Genomic DNA, 24,952 nt, shown 5'->3' on the forward strand with positions numbered 1-24,952 from the left:
GCCGTGACTGTAATGGAAAGCGTGGCGGTTGAACTACGAATGAGAAGTGATTTTGCAAAAAAAAAAAATGTGTTAGTTTATCTGAGTCCAGGCCAAGATCAGATTTTATTGAGGGTAATGGTGTACTCTCACTTGTGAAAACATTACAAGACTTTTAGTAGCACAAACGGCTTGGTAATATAACTAAAAAATGAAAATAAAAATCGTGAAATTTTTAAGCCTTTTGATGATATTCAGAATAGTTTTTGAAGGTCTTCTTGATCTTATGGCCCGAGAGTAAATTAATTTTGTTCCACTAAACAAATACAGTCATTTTCATGTAAGTACCAATATAATATCACAGCAATATTTATCTCCATATGCTCTAATAAAAAAAACAAAAAAACAAAAACAAAAAAAAAAACAGTATTTAATATATATATATATATATATATATATATATATATATATATATATATATATATATATATTAAATACTGTTGTTTTTTTTGTTTTTTTTTATATATATATATACAGTATATATGTATATATATATATATATATATATATATATATATTCACTAACACGATCATTTCCCATATTACATAAAATAGACAAAACTGCAATATTGATCCCCCTATATAATGTAATAAAAAATAAATACTGTACATAACAATAAATGCAGCTTTAAATTGATCCACAGAAATAAATCAAACTTATCAACACTAATGCTATTTTAAGTTTAAATCAGAGAAGCAACTTAATATATCTCTCTGTTTTGATACGTTCATCCTAGCGAATAGTAAAAGATTGCAAAATTACTCGTGATATACTGTGAATTGCCTACAAATCATTGTGAAAATGTAATATACTGCCCTAATAGCACACTGTAGCCAAATTTAAGCAGCCAAATGGGTTTGAAATGAGTTTTTTTCTTTCCCTATTACTATACACCATGGTCAAATTTTTGAACAGCTTTTCATTTCAGAGACTATTTTTCCCCCTCCTACATCTGTCCAAAGCCAAAGCTGAAAACGAACCCCCTCAAATCATGTTACTTCTAGATTAATTGGTGTAATTATAATGTTTCTTTGAGCAGATTATTAGTCTGACGTTTCCCAGCAACATATACAGCAGATTCCATCAGAGCGGAAAATGAATGGGATGACCCAGTGAGAGCGGGCGAAAGAAAAACTACAATTAAAGATATGTCCATCTCACCGTGCAGCTGGAGTAATTATGAGACTAGGATTTAGATAAGAAATACACTGAGATAAAGGAGATGAAAGAACGAGTGATCATACATTCGCCTTGATCATTGTTTGCGCTGGGAGGGTGTTGGTCTCTTCATATATGATATTAGCGAGTTTTACAACTTGGATTTTGTCGTTAATGGTGCAACTTTAGGATGCACTGCTTTGATCATGGTTGAGGTTTTAATACTGGAGGTGGGGATCATGTTTTACACTCATGCTAGGACTCTCCGGAGCTGAAATACCTCGCTCTATAATTCTCTTTTGCCCTCTCTCTCAAGGTGCATTTGTAATGAGAGTTACAGCCACAGATGCAGATGATGAAGCATATGGAAACAGTGCCAAGCTGGTTTACAGCATACTGCAGGGCCAGCCATATTTCTCAGTTGAACCTGAAACGGGTAAGTTGAGCAAAGATCAAGTATCATTTGAAATCATTAAAAGATGTTGTACAATACTAATAAAGTGATACCGCATTTTCTAACATAGTGTCTTACATGTTGTCTGTGAATCGCATAAAGCCTGGCCGTTTTGTCATATAGCGTCACATATGATATATTTCTACAACAAAGGAATTATATTCTGAATTAATAAAACTAACACAACATTTACGACATTGCATTTTATGTTTATGTTACCACCCAAATTGCCATGTGTTTAATCTGTGTTGAAATTTGACTATTATCATTACTTCCAATTATGACTCTGATTACTGTATATGGTATTTTAATGCATTAAAGTAAAAAAAAAAAAAAATACAATTATAGTTTTCAACCTGCTTTACTGAATTTGGTACAATTGTGTTGCTTTTAATAAAAAAACAAAACAAAACAAACAAAAAACCCGAATACATCCTGTTCTCATGTTCTAAAAACCTTATCACAATACACAATATAATTTGAAGATTGACATCCTACTCAATTAAAACTCGCTCTTTAAAATACCCCAAGGCTTGGAATTCATTTCCATGGTTCCACTTCTTTTTTTAACGTGACATTAACATATAATTAATGAAGTCAGAGAAGCTCATTATATAGCACCTAAACCTGTGTCCATCCATTCTGTCAGGCATCATAAGGACGGCGCTTCCGAAAATGATTCGAGAGAACCGGGAGCACTATCAGGTGGTGATCCAGGCCAAGGACATGGCTGGACAGATGGGTGGTCTTTCCGGGACCGCTACAGTCAATATCACCCTTATGGATGTCAACAACAGTCCTCCTCGATTTCCACACAGTAAGAACACAAAATATCCACTTAGGGATGCACGATATATCGGCCACCATATCGGTATCGGCCGATATATGTTCATTTTTAATGTTATCGTTATCGGCCTGGTAAGAAAATGTGGCCGATATATTAAAGCCGACACATAATGTAGTATTCCTGAGACACTTGTTGAGCACTGTTTATGTTTTTGAATTTCTTGAAATATGATTGAAATCTCTTCAAAAAAATTAAAATACAGTTCGTTGCAACATGTGCAGCGCCAATCTGTCATATCGGCCACATAACACTATAATGAGAACATCATTAGAATCATGCGCTTGGGACATGGTTTAATTGTGAGACTTTTGTTTTCGTAATCAGGCTCTCAAAATTGTACAAAAATTTGGATTTCAATTTATCGGCCAATATATCGGGTATCGGCTTTCAAATAAAAAGAATTATCGGTTATCGGTATCGGCCAACATTTTCATGTCGGTGCATCCCTACTATTAATCCATCAATCAATCAATTAATCAATCCTTCTTCGAATTTTGATCTATAGGAATGCATGCCCCATTGCTCTTAACCTTTAAATAAAAGAGTTTCATGTACTAAGTGGCAATAATCTAACACAAAATGCACAAGAGATAAACTGCAAATAAAGCAAACAATAGCAAAACAGACCATTTTTGGGTTACATAAAACTAAATTATGACTAATTTTGATGCAAACGAACTTGAATTTATTATTATATGGAATTTGAAAGAAAACTGCAACTGAAATGCCTAGAACAAAAGGCATAGAACAAGCCCAGCAGGTTTATATCAAATGAACAAGAGTTTGATTGCCAGTCAACAATTAATAATTGATGCAGTCTAGATTGTCAGAGAGTTTATGAGCATAATTGAGCTTGGACTTGCAAATCGACTTCAACAAAAATCAGCATATGAAATTAACTGTTCATGTTTCACATTCCCCCGCAAGTGATATTTCATAAGAACCGCAAGCATTGTACGTTGTGGCTCAGTTGACTTATCATGGAAATGCTTTGGGCTCATTTCTCCAACTGACCAGGATGAGTCACAATATGAACCCAGAACAAAATCTCCACAGAGAGAGGCTTTTAGAGTGAGAGAGAGAAGGTTGGATGGGCGGGGGGGATAGAAACTAGAAGACCAAGAGATGTAAAGAGAGAGAGAGCACAGCAGGAGCTTCATTTGGGGTGCTAATCCCTCTCTCTCTCTTCGCCACAGTCTCAAATCCAATACAAGAGCCACATCAGAAACAGTTTCCACAAACTGGGTTTAAAAAGAACCTTCTCCATTGGCTCATCGGAGCTGAAATTCTATTAAAGAATAACCACTGAGAGGCAGAACTGGAGGATAAATAGAAGGATAAATAAATAGACAAATGCACGCTGAAGCACCCCGCTCAAGAACAAAGAGTTCGTACAAACACCTGACTGTTTACTCAATTGATTTATTTTGCTCTCCTTTTCCAGGTACCTACCATCTCTCCGCTCCAGAGTCGGCCGAAATCGGATCATCGGTGGGCCGAATCAAAGCGTACGACGCAGATTTGGGGGAGAACGCCGAGATGTGGTTCACCATCCTGGATGGCGACGGGCAAGACGTGTTCAATATCATCACAGACAGCACCAGCCAGGAAGGAGTGATTACAGTAAAGAAGGTAAACAGGCCCTATATCTAAAGTTTTAAACATGACAGTTAGAAATAAAGTCTGCGCCATGCCACGGTCTATCCCTCTTTCTCATTTTCTCATTCTTTCAAACGCGTGCATGCGCCCATACGAAGCAAAGTGCTTAGAAAGTAATCCCCTAAATCGAAGCCTTCGTGTCCTATCAACTTTACAAAGGTGCTTAATTCTATTCACAGCCCAAAAAAAGTCCCTTTTTTCCTTTTGTGTGGCACAGGGATCTATTTGCCTGCTGAAATCTGCCTATAGCTTATTTCCACTCTCTGTCAGGTCAGGCTTTGACGAGGCTCAGGCAATTATGCAAATCTTATTGCTTAAACTAGAATAAAAGATAGCTACGGAAGAAGACCTGAATGGGCGAAAGGTAAAAGATCGCACCTTGAGTCTTTAATCGCTTCATAATTAAAAGGCTGCATTAAAGCACGATACCCTGCCTTTATAAAAAAAGACATTCAACGTTAAAGAAAGGGGATGGTGATAAGCAACCTTTGATGAACGCTTCCAAAAAACGAGCTTTAGATTTGGAAAAAAGTTTAGGACATTGCTAGAGAATGTCGTAAATCCGTCACCGAATAGAACTGAGCTGAGAGAGGTATAAGCCTTCCTTTCTTCGGAAAGGTCATGAAGACTGGCCTAACATCTTATCTTTCTTCTTGTAACCTTTCTCCCATTCAGAAACTAGATTACGAGAGTAAGAGGTTATACTCACTACGGGTACAGGTGACCAACACGCATATAGATCGACGCTTTGAGGACCTGGGGCCTTTCAGCGACACGGCGATGGTCCGAATCACAGTCACGGATGTGGACGAACCTCCGCTCTTCAGTCGGGCTCTGTACATTTTTGAGGTGGACGAAGACACCCCGGCCGGCAGCTCACTTGGCACGGTCTCAGCTCGGGACCCTGATATAATCAATCACTTGGTCAAGTGAGTAACTATTGTTTTTTTTTTTTTTTTTTTTTTTTAGAAAAATCACAAAGTTAATACGTGTAAATGTTAAAGGGGTAAAAACTAGCTGGGGAAAACCCAGACAACTTCTGGCAAATTTAGATTTGCTTTGAAAGTTACTCTGGCAAAGAGCTCAAGCACATTTCCAATCCGTCGAAATCAAGGCACCAATCAGAAACGTTGGGGCGGGATTCCAAGGATTGGAACTAACCGTTTTCATAAAGTGTTATAAATGCACATACATGTGTTAAAATAATTAAAATATAAAAATACTTGGCTAGATTACAATGTTAATAACTGTGGAAATGTATCATCACAGTCTGTGAAAATGGTCCATTACCACAATTTTCACCTAATATCCATCATTAAATAAAAAATAAAAAAAGGGTCACATGTTGGGTAATTATTTCATACATTATGCAATATTAACTAGACTTAAAAAAATATATATTTACATACTATTTCTATGTATTTAATATTAGACTAACTCCAAAAAAACACTAAACAGTATTATTTTTATTTCAAAAAATTATTAGTGTCAATATTATTTCATACATTTTGAGTTTCTTAAATGTGCTTCTTTAAAAAAAAAAAAACTAAACAAAACCTTCATATATTAAAAGGAAAACTCGATTCTGCATGATGTTACCCCTGTAATGTTTTGGTGTTTGTGAATCTGATGCACATACTAGCTTTGTGATGCACTTTCTGTCACACTCATTATATTAGTTTCATTACCTTCCAAAGGCTTATTTAGCTAATAAGGATGCTTCTGTCAACAGATAATCTTAGCCAGTGTAACAGGCAATTTAATGGTCCAGTAGATATTTGAACAGAGGGACTCATTGTAATGAAATGCCTTTGAATATGAAGCTAAAAAACAAGTGGCTCTTTTCACCTAGACACAAATAAAAGGTGCAAGATTCAAACAAAACCTAACATCCAACACTTCAGGGGGGGGGGGGGGGGGGGACGCCACCAAGAAAAGTGCTTCTCAAAGCATCTGAACATGAAGTCCATTATGGCATAAAAAAACAAACAAAACAAAACAAACAAAAAAAAAAATTTCAAGCAGAACACATCTTCACCTTCCACATTTTAGTTGTTGATCAGATTTTTTGTGCTCGGTTAAATCCAATCCATCAACATGTTCCCAAGCGTGCGCGAGTGTATGTGTGTAAAGGCGAGGGAAAAGCAAATTATTCATGGGTCCTCAGTTGGTGATTTCCCTCCGGAAGTTTGGCGAGATGAATACAGGCGCTGTTTTATCTCTCCTCCCCTCCCTTTCTGAATTCAGACTTTTATAAGTCAAAAAGTTGATGTGAAAGAGTGTGTCTTGTCTTTCGTCTCCTGTCCGCATGCACGCTAGCGTTTGTCTGAAAAGCCTGTCCTTCTGGCTGGCTCATGCACGTCACACTCAGTTGCATATTTAAATGTCAGCAGAATATGTAAGCTGACATTGATAAATGGGTTTAATAGGAAAGATTTCCTTTTCTTATTTCATGAAAACAAAAGGCAGGGGATCAACAGAGTGATTAGCATTCAGGCTCTTTCAAACGAGCCACTTCAAAATTCAAAACACGCAATATGCGGTTAAGGATAATTGATAGTTGCTAGTTGCAAGGTTTTCGTCACAGCTGCCTATTCATCGCATTACGCATAACTGATTACTTAAAAATGAGCAGTTACTGGCACTGGGGTACCACTATTCTGCTGGGATAAACAGCATTGCTCTGGTCTTCAGGTTTTGAATGCCACTGTGCTGGTTTTACAATAATCAATGTAATCTAAAATAATGCAGAATATAATTTCATAAGTATTCAACACCTTAAAAAGGAGTAGTTTCACATTCCAGGATTTTTTCTCCATATAATGGACTTCATTGGGTGCCAAACAATTAAGAAATGGAAAGAGAGTGGCCCAGCTGTAAATCTACCAAGATGAAGATGTCCCCCAACAATGAAAGATCGTGCATGAAGGAAATACTGAAAAAGCGTCAGTACCACAGATTGGAAAGTCAATCGACAACTGTTCTTCACCAATCAGAGCTTTATAGGAGAGTGGCAAAGAGAAAGCCACTGCTAAAATATGACATCTTGGCTATACAGAAGGCATGTGGGAGACTTTGAAGCCAGCTGGAATAAGGATCTCTGATCTGATGAGACTAAAATTGAGCTTTTTGGCCATTAAAATAAACGCCACGTCTGTCGTAAGCTATACACTGAGCATCAGCAGAAACTCATCATCCCCACTGTGAATCATGGTGGTGGCAGCATCATGCTGAGGGGCATATCGCTTCTCTGCGGCAGGTCCTGGAAGGCTTGTGAGGGTAATATTAATGCAGCAAAACACACCGAAGTCCTGGAGGAAAACCTGATGGGGTCTGCAAAACACCTGCAGGAGAAGATTTGTTTTCCAGCAAGACAATGACCCAAAGCATAAAGTCAAAGGGATGAGAAAAATAAATAAATAAATAAATAAGTTTTAGTGGCCTGGAGTGGCCCAAGCATTTATGGGTGGACTTCCGCTCATGATCTCCATGCAACCTGACTGAGATTGAGGAGTTTTGAAAAAAAAAAAAAGAATGCGGAAAAACTACACTGGTTGGGTGTGCAATATTGAAGGATGTTTACTAAAAAAAAAAACTTTTCAAATTTGTTTTGGGTAATTACTTAATGAATTTCTTTGAGTTGCAATTCTTAAACTCCACTTTCTGCCATTCCAATTCAAGTTCAACCTCCTGTGGGTGTGGCTGTTTCAACTGAAACTCATAAACTAAAAAGAAGCCAAATGCATTTTGCACAATTATTTTGTGCTTAATAACTTGAAATGGCAGGAAATAATAATGTTCTGTTGAACACTGTCAAAAAGGCTAATTAGATCCTATGTGATTCAAAGCAACATAAAATGGTTCAATTCTGTTGACTTTATCTAACGTTAGGGATATTACTCGCAATATTACTTGACTAATCTCTAAAGGCGACCATCAAATAAAGTGTTGACCAAAAAACTTCCAAGATGGTGTCCAGAATCCAGAATCGGTCTGTCTTCGCCGGCCAAAGATAGTCAGCGCAGACCACAATGATCTTCCCAAGTCTTTCGGTCCTGGGCGAGTCCCATCAAATTGTGTCCCAGATCTTGTCGTAGTGAGTCGCGCCATCATGTTGAAGGGCGCCCGCGTGGCCGCTTGATGTCGATCGGCAACCAGACGGTGACTTTGCGCGTCCATCTTTCGTCCGTCCACCGTATCAGGTGCCCGGCCCAGCGCTTCTTGGCCTTGTTGGCCAGGTCCACCGCGTCGACCACCCTGGTCATGGCCCGCAGCTGCTCGTTGTGGACGTGGTCGATCCATTTAATCCCAATCATGTAGCGCTCGATTGCGCGTTCAGTCACGGCCAGCTTTTGTCGGTCAGGCCGCCGCCGTTGCCCAGGTCTCGGCCCTGTAGAGCATGGCCGGTAGGATGGTGCTGTCGAATAGGGCAGCCTTGATGTCCGGGTCAATGGCTCTGTTGGCTGCCGTCTCAGCAATTGAGCCAAAGCTGACCCAGACGGCTCTGCGTCGTCGTACCAGTTCTCGACCAATCTTGTGGTCGATGGTCAGCTTCTGGCCCAAGTAGATGTACAGTAGCTATCGACTTGCTGGAGCTGGTGCTGGCCGACACGAAGGGTAGTGTTGGTCGTTGTTTCCACTTTGTTTTGGCCAGATTGATTTTGAGGCCGAAGCGAGCGCTGGTCGAGCCGCTGCTTTGTACATCGACTGCCGAGCAGCCTATCAGCACGATGTTAGCCAAAGTGCAGGTTGAGCCAGCGGCCGTTGATCTTGATGCCGACCGTGTCCCAGTTGAGCTGCCGGAAAATTTGTTCGAGGCAGGCAGCGAAAAGCTTGGGTGCGATGGTGTCGCCCTGCTTGACCCCACGGTGGACCAAGATGGTGTATACTTTTTTAAAAATGCTGTAAGCCAATCTGGACCAGTATGGGAATCTAATATCTGGTCTTTTTAGCAGGGTAGTTTGTAACCGTGGTCTTAAAAAGCAGAGGTACAATGTAGTTTGTTATCAATACCTTTGACAAGCGCAAATTCGTTCTCTAATAGAGATGTCAAATCAAATGTGTCCTGCCGTTTGAAGGAAAATTAAACCAGTCTTGGCTGATTTATTTTGGCTGGCTGCACAGGCACTGTTCTGGGCCCTTGATTATGGGTGTGTGATGTACCAGTATTCCCTTCCTAGGGCTGTGTTTATAGGACGTTAAAACACTGAGGATGTTCCGTCCCTGTGTCTGGGCATAATCAGAGATCCATTGTCTTGAATTCATTACCGTCATTCTTGTTTCAGATACACCATTGATCGCCACACAGACTTGGAGAGGCTGTTTAACATTGATTCCAACAATGGGACCATCAGCACACTGCAGGCTCTGGACAGAGAAACTTCCAAATGGCACAACATCTCGGTCCTGGCAACAGAACTCAGTAAGTTTGTTCTGTGGGCCTTTGGTGGATTACTGATATGAAATGTGATAATGCTGCAAGATTAACTTTCAACAATGCGGAGAGACATCGCCTTTCAATTTCAAACGGTGAAATAGTTACGAGGTGAAATTCATTTTAAGTGTTTGTGTTTGGTCAAATAATGTGCTACAGCATTATCTCAGGTGGACTGAAACCTCAAGAGCCTGAAGACATTTTCAGAAACGGCTAAAACCACAGCACTGCAATAAATGACTGATGACAAAAATCAAACTGTCAACTTGAGTTGTGGTTTAATTCATGTTTTCTCCATTCTCTTTAGAAGAATATATGCCTAGGGTAAAAGGCTCAAAGACAAATACAGAGAAACGAAATTAGACCTCTTGAATGCAAACTGAATATCTTCCAGAATTGCTGAAAAACATTAATCATTGGCGTCTAGGTACTGCCCTGCAAACCAGAGTGCCGGTGTTTATCAAAGTGCGAGACGTGAATGACAATGCCCCTGAATTCGCCATGTTCTACGAGACCTTTGTCTGTGAGAATGTCAGAGCCGGTCAGGTATGCTGCGTTTTCATGTTTATTCATTGCTTTCACAGAAATATTTTACTGGACACCTCTGCTTGCTCTGTTTCTTCCACTGTTCTATATAGCTTTAGCGCTAAATGTATGATTAAAGTGGCTTTGTTATTCTGTATCTACACAGTTCTATTTTAAGTTAGAATGAAGTGAATAATCTTGGCTTATTATGTTTCCAGCTCATCCAGACCATAAGTGCTGTGGACACCGATGAACCTCTTGTCGGGCACAAGTTTGTTTTCAGTCTAAGCACCATCAATCCAAACTTCACCATCTTTGACAATGAAGGTAATTCAATGGAAGCCTTTTTTTTTGGCATCAGAGTAAAAAAAAAAAATCTAAAAATAGCAGACACACACTCAAAAACTGTGCAAAATCAATTTATAAGCAAGCTTTCGGTCTTGCGACCTTCTTCAGGCATACAAACAAAGTGAATATGGCAATACAAAAAGGCTCTAGTCAATCACCTCTCCTGATTGTATAATGCAATCCTGTGTTGACATGGCTAACGCTGCTTTCAAGTCATCTCGTATAGATCGTAATTACGAGTTGAACGCACTTGAACGCCACCACAATGTCGTAAATATCAGTGGGGAGCTCGGGATTTTCTTTAAGCCCCGATCTGAACGAGTTGGGGGCGTGTCAGTGAGAAACGTTCATTCAACGTCTGTTGACAGTAAATTTTAATTGAATTTCAAGGTTTACTCATTGACATTGTAAGGCTTTTTCATTTATAACGCAAGCTCTCTGCACAAAATATGATATCATTTTAATAAATATTATACCTAATGATAGAGTTTACATTGGCTTCATAAGCTTATAAAAAAACATAAAAAGAAAAAACACACCTGATGCGCATTCTTTGTTCTTCATTTTTTTTTTATTAGCAGAGTTAACAAACCTTGCTGTATTTTCGTGTAATTCATTAAAAGTAGGTACACTGCCATTTTGCTCCGACGAAACTGACTTGAACGCACCTCACGTCGTAAACACGACTTCCCACCTCGTACGTACGAACTCCCCAAGACTTGAACGCAGCATAAGGCTACAGGGATAGGGAACATGGGAAATGTAGTTTAAACTAACCTATAACAAATATATCCTTAGGCACAGGGTCTACAGAAAACCAAAATTGCTGAATATTGCTGGTTCAATTGGTCGCAAACCTGTCGCTTTTGCAAACTCTAAATGGTGTTTTAGTGTATTTAAAATACTATTAATCATGATGCCAATGATGCAACAATTAAACTGCTAGCTAAAAACACAACTCAATTGTAATGCTTTGCAATTTTAAAGCTTTGCAAAGGTTTTGTGTGATGGACGGTGTTGTCCATCACACAAAACCTCGTTTACTCTCTGTTAATCGTGACATCCTTGTCTTGTAGACAACACAGCGCGGATATTGACCCGCCGGGGCGGTTTCAACAGAAGAGAGATGAACTCATACCTGCTGCCTGTCGTCATCTCAGACAACGATTACCCCATCCAGAGCAGTACCAGCACGCTGACGGTCCGTGTCTGCGCCTGCGACAGCCGTGGGAATGTGCAGACGTGCAGCACTGAAGCCCTGTTGCTCTCAGCCGGACTCAGCACCGGTGCCCTGGTGGCCATCTTACTCTGCATTTTAATACTACTCAGTAAGTGTTGAACTCCTGTAAACATACATTATTGGGACATGTTTAGCTATTTAAAAACATTAATTCGGCCCTGCATGGTGCCTCCCTGAACAGGATGCCGTTGGGCAGATGCCCAATTGCCCATATGGCTAATCCGGTTCTGTTTTAAGCCACCCTGAACCTGTTTACTTGCATTATTTTCATTTACTCTAATATGTGATATGACACCCGCATCATATACAGTGCACTTTCTCCAAAGCATTCCATAATATCAATATCTATTTCCAAAATATGCACTGATGTAATACCATAGAACAAATTCACCAAAACGTACTGCGGCTCTGCAGTGCAATCAAAAGGGCTCAAATAGAGATGAGAGAAATGTGTTGAAGCTGCTTCTGTTGTGTCTTACCACTTCAGGTTATAAATGGGATGTACTGTGATCGAGTCCTACATGTCTGGGTTGCACTCAGAACAGGGTTTGTTTACTCAGAAGGCACTTTAATCACCTTCTGATCAGGAGGAGACTGTACTTTGGCACAGAATTGTGATTGGCTGTGGACTTCAGAAGTCACAACACATTATGTTCTACACGTTCTTGTGGATCTGCAAACCTCTATCAGAACTGGCCGGTTTATCACAGTCTTTGTTTACAAGTCTTGGGGCCAGATTTACTGAACAGGGCAAATTAGCGTGAGAGCGCAATCCCATAAAAAACGCCAATGGGAGTGTAAAGTTCTACTGACGACTTGCAAATCAAAGTACACAGGTGGATCATTCCCACAACGACCAACGCAATGTACCAAGAGCAGTGCAAATTAGCATCTGGTTTAACAACATGATGTTTTGGGGTGGTAAATAATGGCGTAAATACCAGTAAATTGACCAGTGCAAACCTAAAACTAAAAGTAAATAATCTTGCATGATTCATTTAAATACTCTCATCCCATTCATTTTGCATCTGAAAGGGATACTCCAACAAATGCATATACAATAAGGTTAGCGCAAAAAAACAACAAAAAAACATTCCATGCCTTTCCAGTGCTAATTTTCAAGCCGTGTCTTAAGTAAATCTTTTTTTTTTTTTTTTTTTTTTTTTTTCTCGTGCTGGCACAAGCTGTTCGTAAATCTGGCACCTAGTTTCTAAAGGGTAATTTAAAATTCCTCGAATTTTAATTTAATTTGACACAACAGTCAAAAGTTATTTTAACACTTCACAATAAGTTTCATTTCAATAAGATCAAAAGTGGATTGATGGATAATGTAGACGGACGGACGGACGGACGGACGGACGGACGGACGGACGGACGGACGGACGGACGGACGGACGGACGGACGGACGGACGGACGGACGGACGGACGGACGGACGGACGGACGGACGGACGGACGGACGGACGGACGGACGGACGGACGGACGGACGGACGGACGGACGGACGGACGGACGGACGGACGGACGGACGGACGGACGGACGGACGGACGGACGGACGGACGGACGGACGGACGGACGGACGGACGGACGGACGGACGGACGGACGGACGGACGGACGGACGGACGGACGGACGGACGGACGGACGGACGGACGGACGGACGGACGGACGGACGGACGGACGGACGGACGGACGGACGGACGGACAGACAGACAGACAGACAGACAGACAGACAGACAGACAGACAGACAGACAGACAGACAGACAGACAGACAGACAGACAGACAGATAGATAGATAGATAGATAGATAGATAGATAGATAGATAGATAGATAGATTCTTATATTTAGATCTCAAAACTGCACTAAAGATAACTAATATCTGCCCTGAGGACATGGACCAAAAATAAACACTTAACATCTCAGCGATGTGTCTGGCGAGCAGAACATAATGTATCCTGACCTCTTGTCCTGCTCTTCTGATGATGCTGCACAGTGTGGGCCATGCAGCATCCTTCTTGTGATGTTTCTTTTTCATTTATTCATTTTTATTTCACATTTTCTCCAAATATCTCCTCCAGACAATAAAAAAGTAGGGCACCCCATTAAGACATTACTGTACAGTAGGTGCTCTCCCTCTCTTTCTTTGCTTTTTCTCAGAAAGTGCAGCGGTATGGAAAAAAATAGCTTTCATTATTAAATGTATGCAATTGACAAAAAGGCCTTTGTGTTCTTCTGAGGCTTAAGTAGGTCGCATGCTACTTCTTGACGTCCTAAACCCCCACTTGAGCAAGGTAATGCAGTATGAAAGCGCAGCCGGTTCTGAACAGCATGTGGCTGTGTTGTTTCTATAGAGAATAAAAAACATAATTGTGCTTAAGTTAAAACATCCATCAATAAGTAATTGTTGAAACTGCTGGTGAGTGCATCTCTCAAGTCTCCAATCTAACCTGAGGCAATCCGTCATCATTCAGCATTTTTCTCTCTCTCTGCCTCTGTTTGAATGGGATAAACGAAAGGACTTCAGACAGACTTCACTTGACTATGTATTATTCATGCTGGCCAAAGTGGTTTATACAAATTTAAGATGCACCATCTATTTTGAAACAAAACAGCAATGCTGTAAGTAAACATATTCAAAAAACTGTTACTCCAACAGTATTTCAGCTGTGTTTTGTGCCGGTCAAGTGTTTTAACGTTGTGCTCAAAGTTCTAACACATTTCACTTTGACACTGTGTGTCTCTGACCTATTGAATACATGACATACCAGCCCGTTCTCATCCCAAAGCGTAATATACAGATGCTTTTGCCAATGCGTATACATCCACCATTTAGCGTCAATATGTGACTCAGATATATATGGGCCAAAAGGTGCCTCCTAGAGGTCTAACCCTAACCCTACCCCAGACCTAAACCTACCCATACTCTGTGCGTGTTATATTGACGCTAAAGGGTGCCATGTGCGTATATGACGACCTAGGATGAGAATGCGTTGGACATACAGTATGCAATGATTGGTCTAACTAACTAGGTCTAACTAACTCTAACTTCACTTATGATGGAAAGCAAAGCGGCAAGATATGTTTAAAAGCTGTCAAACTTCATAATCTTGTTTTTATTACTTTTAAGTTCTGGTGCCTGAGTTTTTAAACCAGTATTCCCCACAACATCCAAAGTACTGTTTTTCTTTTATTTGCCATGCATCAAAGCTGGTTTGGGGAAGCCATGGTCCCATTTTATATTACGTGCCTTTACTATGCACTGTAAAAAATTTGGAGTAGGATTTACTTGAAAAAACCTTGCTAAACGATCTCACTCAGAAAATGCTAGTAAATTTACAAAGATTTGCCAAGTAAAAACCTAAACATCAGTAGATTTAATTAGAAATCTTTAAGTTAAATTTACTTGGCATGTGGAATTAAGTAAACTTTACAAATAATAAGTAATTTTAACTCGGCTTGTAAAAGGTTGATTAATACCGATTTCCTTTGCCTTTGTATTACACTTCACTAAAACAATTATCTTGAATTTTATTAGTCATTTATAGTATGTTCTTTACTTAGATCATCTAAGTAATTTATATTTACATCATGTCAGACTTTAAGCCTTATGTGAATGCAAACACCTTGTAAATACACAATGGTGGTAACATTTGATGGATCGTTTTTGTGTTTGAATGTGTCGTTTTAAGCAAACTCGAAATGTCACAAAATGGCAATTTACTAATACTGAAAACAAAAATCAATGATAAAACAGTGTAAATACAACTGGAAACCAGTGAAAAATGAACCTCATTAATTATTCAAGGTCCAGTGCATGATGGGAACGCCAGTATCAGAAAAGTTGAGTAATTTTTACTTAATTTTATTGAGTTGATATTACACTTTCATTTATACTCGCTTGAAATAAGTACTGATATGGAATTTACTTAGTTTTTTAAATTCTTGCCTGAACTAACTTTTTCAAGTAAATTACATTGGGTTTTTTCACTAGTATTTACTTAACCAAAAAATCATTTTTTACAGTGTGCACCAATATTTATATTAATACTTTTATACATTGCACTATATATATATATATATATATTAAGAAACCTAATTATAAAGTGTTTCCATAAAAAGTAAACCAATATATTCCAGGTGCATCGATCCAAAACGAGCAGTGCATACAATTCATGCTGACATTAAAAGTACAGTAAGTACAGTCAAACTGCATGTTGAATTCAAAAGAATAAAAAAAAAAAATATGGTGCTAGAAAATTAAGAACATGACCCCTTTAAACCCCCCCCCCCCCTAAAATGATATGTATACGTTTACACAGCACAGACAATTGTGCGCCGTGTGTTCAGCCACTTCTGCCATCTCATATTCAGTTGTTTCCCCGCACAGGCACCATCTAGTCCACCACTGATTCTCTCAGGGCAAACTTAATATGGATACTTTTCCCGTTATCCTTCTCCATTTTCAGTATCTTCCCCCAAACCCGTTTGCTGGCGCTGAGTGGACAGGTTACGGAGGACAGAGCTGTTCCAGAACAAACTATTGCATCTTTCTGCTATTTTCCTTCTCTTTTGTTCTCAGGCTCTTGCTCTCCACTTCCCCCTCATTTTAATTTATTTATTTATTTTTTTTGTTGGACCCTTTTCTGATGAGCTGGCTAATGCAAACCCCATAATATACACTCTTAGAGGAAGTAGCCAGTTTACGCGGCCAGAGCATGAAATATCCGCATCCGGCCCACACTCTTTCACCAGTGTTTTCCTTCCAGATCACAGAATGAGCCCGGCACACACCACAGGCCCCCAGGCTAGGCAGAACACAGCATGTTGCCCCCCACCGTTCCTTCTTCATAATTAACACCTGAGTGGGAGGCAGGGGCGAGCTCTCCGATTACCTGCTGAGAGGAGAGAGAAGCCACTGAACAGGAAAAAACAAGCTGCAAACTACAGCACCTGTTCGCTTTTCAGGACCATCATTCCCTATTCTCATCTCTATGGCCCAACTTATGAACATTTTGGGAAGAATTCACCAAACAGTTGTAGCACTTTTGCATGTGGCATTTCGGCACAAACACCTGTGCCTTACACAGTTTATAAAATACGTCGCTTTTATGTTTTCCTTGGATATATAATATTCTATGTAAATTAATTGTTTTGACAAAAAAATAATCTCAGTCTGAGAAATATTTAACTGCAATTTAACACGCTATAGATCTAATTTCAATTGAATTTGTTTCACGAAATTATGTTTGATTATGTTTCGCCCAGTTTTTGAAATATAATTGATTGGATTATTAAATAATAACTCCATGAATTATGAAATAATAATACAAATACCAACACAAATAGGCATTTCATCCCAGGTGTCTTTTCATATTTATAATACAATTATGATTATTAGTTGTTATTTGTAGTTATTTAATTTTATAATATGTTTTTTTTATTATTCAATTATAATTATTTATGCTTTATTTATTATTATTATTACCATCATCTCTCCATGCACTTCCTAAAAAAAAAAAAAAAAAAAAAAAAAGGTCTTACTGCTGTAATTTGCGTATGTGCCCTTTGGAACCTTCCAAATTTGTAATGCATGAGGTCTTCTTTACTTCTTACACAATTTTTAAAGGTGATTGCTCTAGGTAGTACTATAAGTCTTTATCTGCATTACGGTGCGTCTCTCTCTTCTGTATTCATGAGTACCTTAAGCGCATGACACCTTTTGAAACACACTCCACTGTATCTTCAGCTAAGCTCTGTGTGTAGTGCTGTGCCATGCTCACTGGGTTCTTATCAGGCTGCTCTGCTTTAGCCATCCAAGAACAGCCTGTGATTCTTCGGCAGTCCTTTCTTCTCGCCGCAGTGATTGAGATTATGCATGCTTTCTCGATCTGTTTCCCTGAGCAGCCACAAACTAGCTCGTCTGCTCATTTTAGCTGACTCAGTGCTTCTGTTTTCGGTGACTGTGACACTTTCATTGTCCAATGCATTGGTTGTCTGGGATCTCGCTGATTGAATTAACTAAACTTAATCACAAGGTCTCACTTACGAAACCAAAATAAATTGGTTTTGTTGGTATGTTTTTTAGTTGTGAGCATGCAGATCCAACTGAATGATGGAAAACTACTTTGAAACTGTTATTTCAAGTAGCTCATCTAACTAAAAGTATCTTCTTTTTGAATATAACCAAAAACATTTATTTCCCACTGTAAAAAAAACCCCAACAAAATACATTTTTTGTTAAGCTGTAAATGCCTATTTCAGCCATTCAAAATGTCATGTTTATTCAGTGTTACGTGCCGTTTCTGTTAATTTATATGCAATTCATTTCTGTGATTCTGTTTCAAAGCCATTTTTTTAAGTACTGAAGATTATTATCCAAACAAATGATTACCAGAATGAGAACTTTTAAAGACTACCTGTTGTGAAAATTAAGTTTTTCTTGTTTTTTAATGGGTCTGTGTGGTGTTTTTAATATGTGGAAATTCATGTCAACACCATTGCTGAGTCTCTATTTAATCATGCAGTGAACAGTGAACCAAAGACAGTCTCAAAAACATGGTTTGAAATCGCAGTTGTTCTCTATCACAAATATGTTGACAATTCAGTCACAAGGGGGGTGGGGCTCAAGAGAAGCAAGGTTTTTGCCTTTTTTTTTCCTGCTGAAAGGAAAAATCGGGTACATTTAGCAATATAGCGAGTGAATTATGTATGATGTACATTACAATGTTATGATGAACTATATGCCTTTCTCCGCTTAAGTAAGTTGTTCAAAGCATTTCTAAGGATTTCGATTTTTAGAGGGCAGGTGTCTGAATCTGAGATGACGCATGGGAACATGTTTTGTATAACATTATTAGCTGTTAACGTAAAAGGCTTATATATATAATTCGCTCTTCCACTTCTCCTGAACCAGTTTCTGGTTCAAACATACATGGCTGAATAAAACCAATATTTCCATTGGTTTGAGTGGATCAGGTATTCTAAACTGGCGTGAGTGAGTGGAGGCAGGGCTCATTTGCAAATTCATGGTTCTGATTTGCTAAATGAAGCAAGGGTGTAGAGTTACATTCAAGCTATTTTAAAAAAGATTTTTTTTTAAACCTTTACATGTAATTTCGGTGACCAAATATGAGTTTTAAGGGATAACATTATTGAGTACATGGGGACTTAAACACCTAGCTAGCACACTTTTAGAAAAAAAAAAAAAAAAATATATATATATATATATATATATATATATATATATATATATATATATAAATAAATTGGGTTATATTTATGTTTAATAGGTTATTTAGATTTTTTTGAGCAGCTTAATTAATGAAATTATAAGTAATTTCATAAAATGACCCAATGATGGAAACCCCTAAGGTGCCTGACAGAACATGGAAGCTTTTCTTTTAAGAGAGTAGTGACATGATCTATAATTTAAAAATACTTCATATAAAACAGATCCTATAATGCATAGTTATTACATTTAAATGAAATAAAAACTGTTAAAGTGGCATATTAAGACAAATGATCCTGCCAAAAGTGTAGGAAGCACTGCTCTAGTGTCAGGTTTCTCGGTGACACTCGGAAAGCATGACTATCACAGAGCTTTGTTCAGCTTGATTTGCACCATGCTGATGATATCATTCTGTTCATCTGCCTCTGTCTCCATAGTGATTGTGGTATTGTTTGCGGCCCTGCGGCGACAAAAGAAAAAGGAGCCCCTGATCATCTCGAAAGAAGACGTCAGGGACAACGTGGTCAGCTACAACGACGAGGGCGGCGGAGAGGAGGACACGCAAGCCTTTGACATCGGAACCCTGCGGAACCCCGAGGTCATCGACACCAACAAGCTCCGGCGGGACATAATGCCCGAAATGCTGTTCCCCTTCCGCCGCACGTCTCCCATCAAAGACAACACGGATGTGAGAGACTTTATCAACGGACGGCTGCAAGAAAACGACTCGGATCCCACAGCGCCCCCTTATGACTCCTTGGCTACCTACGCCTACGAAGGCAACGGCTCTTTGGCGGAGTCTCTGAGTTCTCTGGAATCAGCCGCCACCGAAGGCGACCAGGAGTTTGAGTATCTGAGTCACTGGGGTCCACAGTTCAAAAAACTGGCGGATATGTATTTAGGGCAGGAGTCCCAGAGAGAGACTTAAAGCGGATATGCAACACAGCACACTTAAATATATCTCAGAGCACTAAATTAACACATACACACTGAATCTCCCTCTGTTCTCTGCTGTGTTACGCATATAGACGAATCAACGAAGACTTGAACATTGCGCTCAACTACTGGGAACTCTTCTTCACAAAGACATTCTCGATTCTCTTTAACCGTCTACTTTAACTTTGTCTTCTACTTCTGGTGTCTCTCTCTATCTCTCTCTCTCTCAGCCTCTCTCTCTCTCTTTCTTTCTTTCTTCCTCCCGCAAAAGAATCAGTAAAGATGCCTTTTAAGATTAGGGATTTGTTGTAATCAATGGTGTGGACAATGTGTTTTATAACCAAGGTGAGTGATAGTAGCTTTCTACACTATCGATGTTTACGGCTAAAAAAACACAAAAATAAAACCTAAAAAAAAAAAGCTTAGCTTTTATTGCAGACCAAGTCTAAAATAGGTGCAGTATGTGTATAATATGTTTTACAAGTATGATCATTGTGTAAACTACTTGATATCTCTGTTTATGAGGCAGTTTTACTGTGGAAGGATTATATGGGTTCTGTCATACTGTGGATTCATTTCAGAACATAGAGTTAGAGCTGTTCAATGAATTGTGTACTTGTAGAATATCGGTCATTCTGTTCATGTTGTTTGAATGCTGTCGCATTGTTTTATACAGTATTTATATTTTTATACTTATTTTGATAATAAAGTTTTTAAAATCTTCTCTCTCCACGGTTTGCTCTTAATTTAAAGCTGCATTGGATTAAGCAATTTGTAATGTATTGTTGGACAAATATTTACGAGTGTGCACACACACACACACACACACACTATTAGTGAGTAGGGCTGGGTAATAAATATCCATTTCTCGATATTAATCGATTCTCATTTTTACAAACCGATATCGATTCTTAGATCTCAAGAATCGATTAGTCATCCTGTTTCATTTGAATGAATGAGACATTGTATCGCGGCTGCGCGCATCCAACAAATCGCAATAATCTTTGTCCTTTGTTACTATTGATATGAAACAAAGTCTCAATTTTCAAATTACGTCCATTTTCTTTAGAAATTCAAAAACATAAATTGCGCTTTGGCGCTGTGGCGTGAGATCGCTCTGGCGCAGCTCCAGAGAAGCAGCAGCGGTGATCTCTCTTCCGGGTTAATAATACCAGCTACAGCGCGAAATCTTCTTAAAAATAAATAAAAGTGTAATTTAAGTGTTTGTATAGCTACAAAACAGTTAATTTTTACCTTCATTAGGCTAATGAAGCCTAGTAGGCTACAACTAGACATAGACCATAGTTTACAGCATTTAAGAGATTTGATTCCCTTGAGAAAAATTGCCATTTATTGATATCCAAAATAATCGATATTGAATCGAATCGAATCGTAATCGAAATCGAATCGAATTGCAAGCTTGTGAATCGAAATCGAATCGAATTGTCAAATTTGTCTCAATACCCAGCCCTATTAGTGAGGCCATTGCATAGACTTTCACTGATTTCATATCAGGTTAATATATTCTATTGCCTAAACTGGACCCTACTTCTATACATAAGAAATATTTTGGATGATTTAAAATTCTTCTTAACTGCTGACCAATATTATCTCCTCACTAGTCATCTATCCATCCATCCATCCATCCTCCTTTCATGCAACATACATTTAATAAAAGTTACCTAAAATATGAACAATAGCTGCTATTTTTTTTAAATACAGTTGGGTCATCTAATCTGCATTTGAAGTTGAAGCAGCACCTTAAACGTCTTAAACATACACTTTTCGGACAGTTTTAACCATATATAATTCTGTACAATTTAAATCGTCAGAACTGGAATTTTCAGCAACGGGTGACAAGTTTGTGTACAACAACAACTTGACATACAAATACCTATGAATACTAATGCAATCATGTAGGCTACATACAGAAAAGTTACTTCTCTTGAATCAGCCCCTTAAAGGTGCACTGTGCAAGTCTTTTTTGCAGAACTATGCCCCCTCTGGCGACAAGCGAAACTGCAACCAGAGGTGTGCATGCTCATGGACCACACACACACACGCACGCTTGAACGAGCTGTTCATAACCAAAGGAGCATCAGCCGCACAAATCTTTTGTAACAGTCATAATGTCTTCAGAGGTAATAAAGCTATAAATATATGAATGGAAAGGCATTTGAGTAAATTACACACTTATGTGTGTGTGAGGGGGAAACAGGGTGGTAGAAAACTTCAGTTTTTGTTTCCATCTATCTCCATGCAACCCGGTCTCATCCCAAGACGTCATATAACTGACGTTTTGGGACGTCTTTTGACCATACGTCAATATTCGCCTTTTTAGGGCCCCCTTAAACGTCAGTAGATGAGGTTATGGGATCCTAACTCTACCCCAGACCTAAACCTAACCCTAAACCTAACCCGTCACCTAACTGACGTTAAAGGTAAAGCGTCAGTTGTATGACGGCCCGGGATCGCCATCTACCGATGTTTAAGGGGGCCCTAAAAAGGCGGATATTGACGTATGGTCAAAAGACGTCCCAAGACGTCTTTTTGGGATGAGACTGTGTTACTCCATGTTGAACTGTTTTATGTGCTTACTGTATCCACTTATGATTGTATTATTATGGAAACACGTTCATGAACAATATAAGTAATTTGTATAGGATGTGTTTGAGCCCTAGAGCAGACCGGAGATCTCTCCATTTGTTGAAAGCCTTCCCGATGTTGACTCTCGTCTCTCTTGATTCCGATGCCTGGCACTAGACAACATTTTTATGTTCTTTGCCTTATGTGGAGTTTGCATTGGGGTTTGGAATGAACCACAAGCCGGTCTCTTTAAATCCATCTTCTACTTTTGTCGAAAGTTTTGTCGCTCGAGATGTCTTCGCTAATATGGAGAATGGCGGCAAATACTGAGTCATGCCCAGTCTCAAATTCCGTCCTGAATCCCTCTTATTTATTTACTGTACAAGATTATAGAGGCAATCGCAGTGATCAGAGAAGGACTCATTCAGCCCATCAGGCAATGGTTTAAGAAAGAAAAACGGATATTTTTAACATGAAATGTTGCAGAATGCACCTTTAAGTAAACCTAACAGCACAGTGAATCCTAAATAACAAAGTTCATCTCTTCCGTCATAAAAAAAAAAAAAAAAATGACAGAAAGCTGAAGTTATTCACTAATTAACCGGCTGTCATCCGACAGTTTAAAGTTATAAAGGCATATTTTAAATGTACTACAGTGTCAATATGGCCTGCTGCATATAATAAAGCGTTTGATGGATTACGACACACTAATTATCAAAAATGTAGCTGCAATCGGTGGCTTTATGGTCTAAATGAAGTGTTTCTTCAAACCGAGGTTTAATTCCTTTCAGGACATGAGCATGATGCATAGATTATTAAAAAAATGAAATATTTTTTTTTTTGATGTTGTTATTCTGATATTAGTTTATCCACAGGCAGAACCGCAGCATGTCTGTTCTCATTCGAGTGTAAAAGGCCTTTGGTTGCGGTCATGGCCAAGCTGAGGTAGAGTATAATTGGCATTTTATTTCATTAACTCTAGCCCGCTATTACACGGGTAAGGTTAACGGAGAAATAAGCATCTATTAGGACTGGTGCTGCCCTCTTTTCCATCCTGACCTTGAATAGCTCAATAATAATAATCGTTCTTTTGACAATTTAACTATTACAGTCGTTTCTTAATGCCAAAGCGTTTCTCATTTTCCGCATTCCCTCGGAGGAACTGTAAAATTTGTGACCTTCACTTCCAATGATAGGCAGCAGCTCCCAGTGTATATAGAAATTGGTACTGAAAAGAAAAAAAAAAGAATATATAAAAGACTCCATCTGCACACTGCCGCTGTCTATTATAGGAAAAGGAGATGCAAAGCACTCATCTGGTTCTATACACAGATCCTAGGTCCATAGTATTTCTTAAGGTAACTTCACAACAAAACAAATCTGAAGAAAAATACCCAACACACACACACACACAAAAAATAAGTCTTTAAAAGACAAAAGACATGCTATTCCACAGTTGCACGTGACAAAGTAATTGCGAAGACTAGGAGAACGTTAAACTGCTGAGAGAGGCAGAAGTAGGAATGAAGATATTTTGCTTGTGCCTGCACAAGTTACCGAGTCATACGTTTGGTGGAACCTTTTATCTTTCCATGCTAAAACATTGTTCAGAGTGTTCACCTCCCCCAATCCTCTCTTGTTGGAACTAAACTCTCAACCCTCACTTCAAAACAAGCGAAATTGCTTAAAAGGCAGAAAAGTTTGTTTGCAAGTTTAGCTTGATGTTATTTAAATGAAGAACAGTGTCTGTTTTTGCCACCGCATTAGAAGCCGTCGAAGCATTGTAGCTTATGAAGGTTGATCTCGGATCAGCAACAAATAATCATGTTCACGAGGGTATTAAAATCAAAAGGTTAATCTAGATTAGCACGGGCGGTGATTGTAATGGTTACGACTAACACTGCCAAACAAATGTAGCTTTGTGTGTTCAGCCTCGAGTAGGGGTGACCCAGAAACACCACAGTCCTGCCATGCCACTGCGCCCTTGAGCAAGGCTCTTAACCCTACAACACTCCGCCGAGACAGTCCCTCAAATTAGTGTTCTGTAAATCACCATGGATGAAACTTGTCTGCTAAACAGCAAGCAACCTCAATGTTCCCAAAATGCACATCCGATTTTGTGCCTTTTCATTTGATATGTAATTAAAAGTATCACGTTTAGATTTATAGTTACTAGGTAAATAAACATCATGCCGTTGGCAGTTGCTTTTCTCCAAAGTGAATTACAGTAGACTAATTACACGGACAGACCCCTAAAGCGTCCGGAGGTTAGATGCCTTTATCAAGGGCAAAATGGTAATTGCTCATGGACCAATCCTTGATAGGTTCAAAACAGCAATTTCCTTTTCACTGCAACACAAAAACATTCCTATTCTAAAGGTCGGTTCATATATAATAACCTTTTGAACTCAGGTGTGCTCACTTCAAAACTAAATAAAGTAACAAAACCATGCAAAAAATGAACACACATTTACTATTTTCTACACATTGATAGTGC

The 24,952-nt window shown here is 39.0% G+C and overlaps 1 protein-coding gene across 3 annotated transcripts in view; it reads left to right on the plus strand.

The window, feature by feature from the left end:
- cdh10b (cadherin 10, type 2b (T2-cadherin)) overlaps positions 1 to 20,592 on the plus strand; it is a 47,021-nt gene extending 26,429 nt beyond the window's left edge. For all 3 annotated transcript variants that reach the window (XM_089122346.1, XM_039665300.2, XM_089122345.1), the window contains exons 4-12: positions 1,515 to 1,634; positions 2,302 to 2,469; positions 3,944 to 4,131; positions 4,834 to 5,087; positions 9,444 to 9,580; positions 10,020 to 10,138; positions 10,336 to 10,444; positions 11,542 to 11,793; positions 19,371 to 20,592. In XM_089122346.1, the coding sequence (XP_088978472.1) occupies positions 1,515 to 1,634; positions 2,302 to 2,469; positions 3,944 to 4,131; positions 4,834 to 5,087; positions 9,444 to 9,580; positions 10,020 to 10,138; positions 10,336 to 10,444; positions 11,542 to 11,793; positions 19,371 to 19,861 (1,838 nt within the window). In that variant the 3' untranslated portion in view covers positions 19,862 to 20,592. The remainder of the gene's footprint in view (positions 1 to 1,514; positions 1,635 to 2,301; positions 2,470 to 3,943; positions 4,132 to 4,833; positions 5,088 to 9,443; positions 9,581 to 10,019; positions 10,139 to 10,335; positions 10,445 to 11,541; positions 11,794 to 19,370) is intronic.
- Positions 20,593 to 24,952: the final 4,360 nt, after the last annotated feature.

Source organism: Pimephales promelas, chromosome 17 (assembly GCF_988280905.1).
Source record: "Pimephales promelas chromosome 17, fPimPro1.hap1.1, whole genome shotgun sequence".
Classification (NCBI taxonomy): Eukaryota; Metazoa; Chordata; class Actinopteri; order Cypriniformes; family Leuciscidae; genus Pimephales; species Pimephales promelas.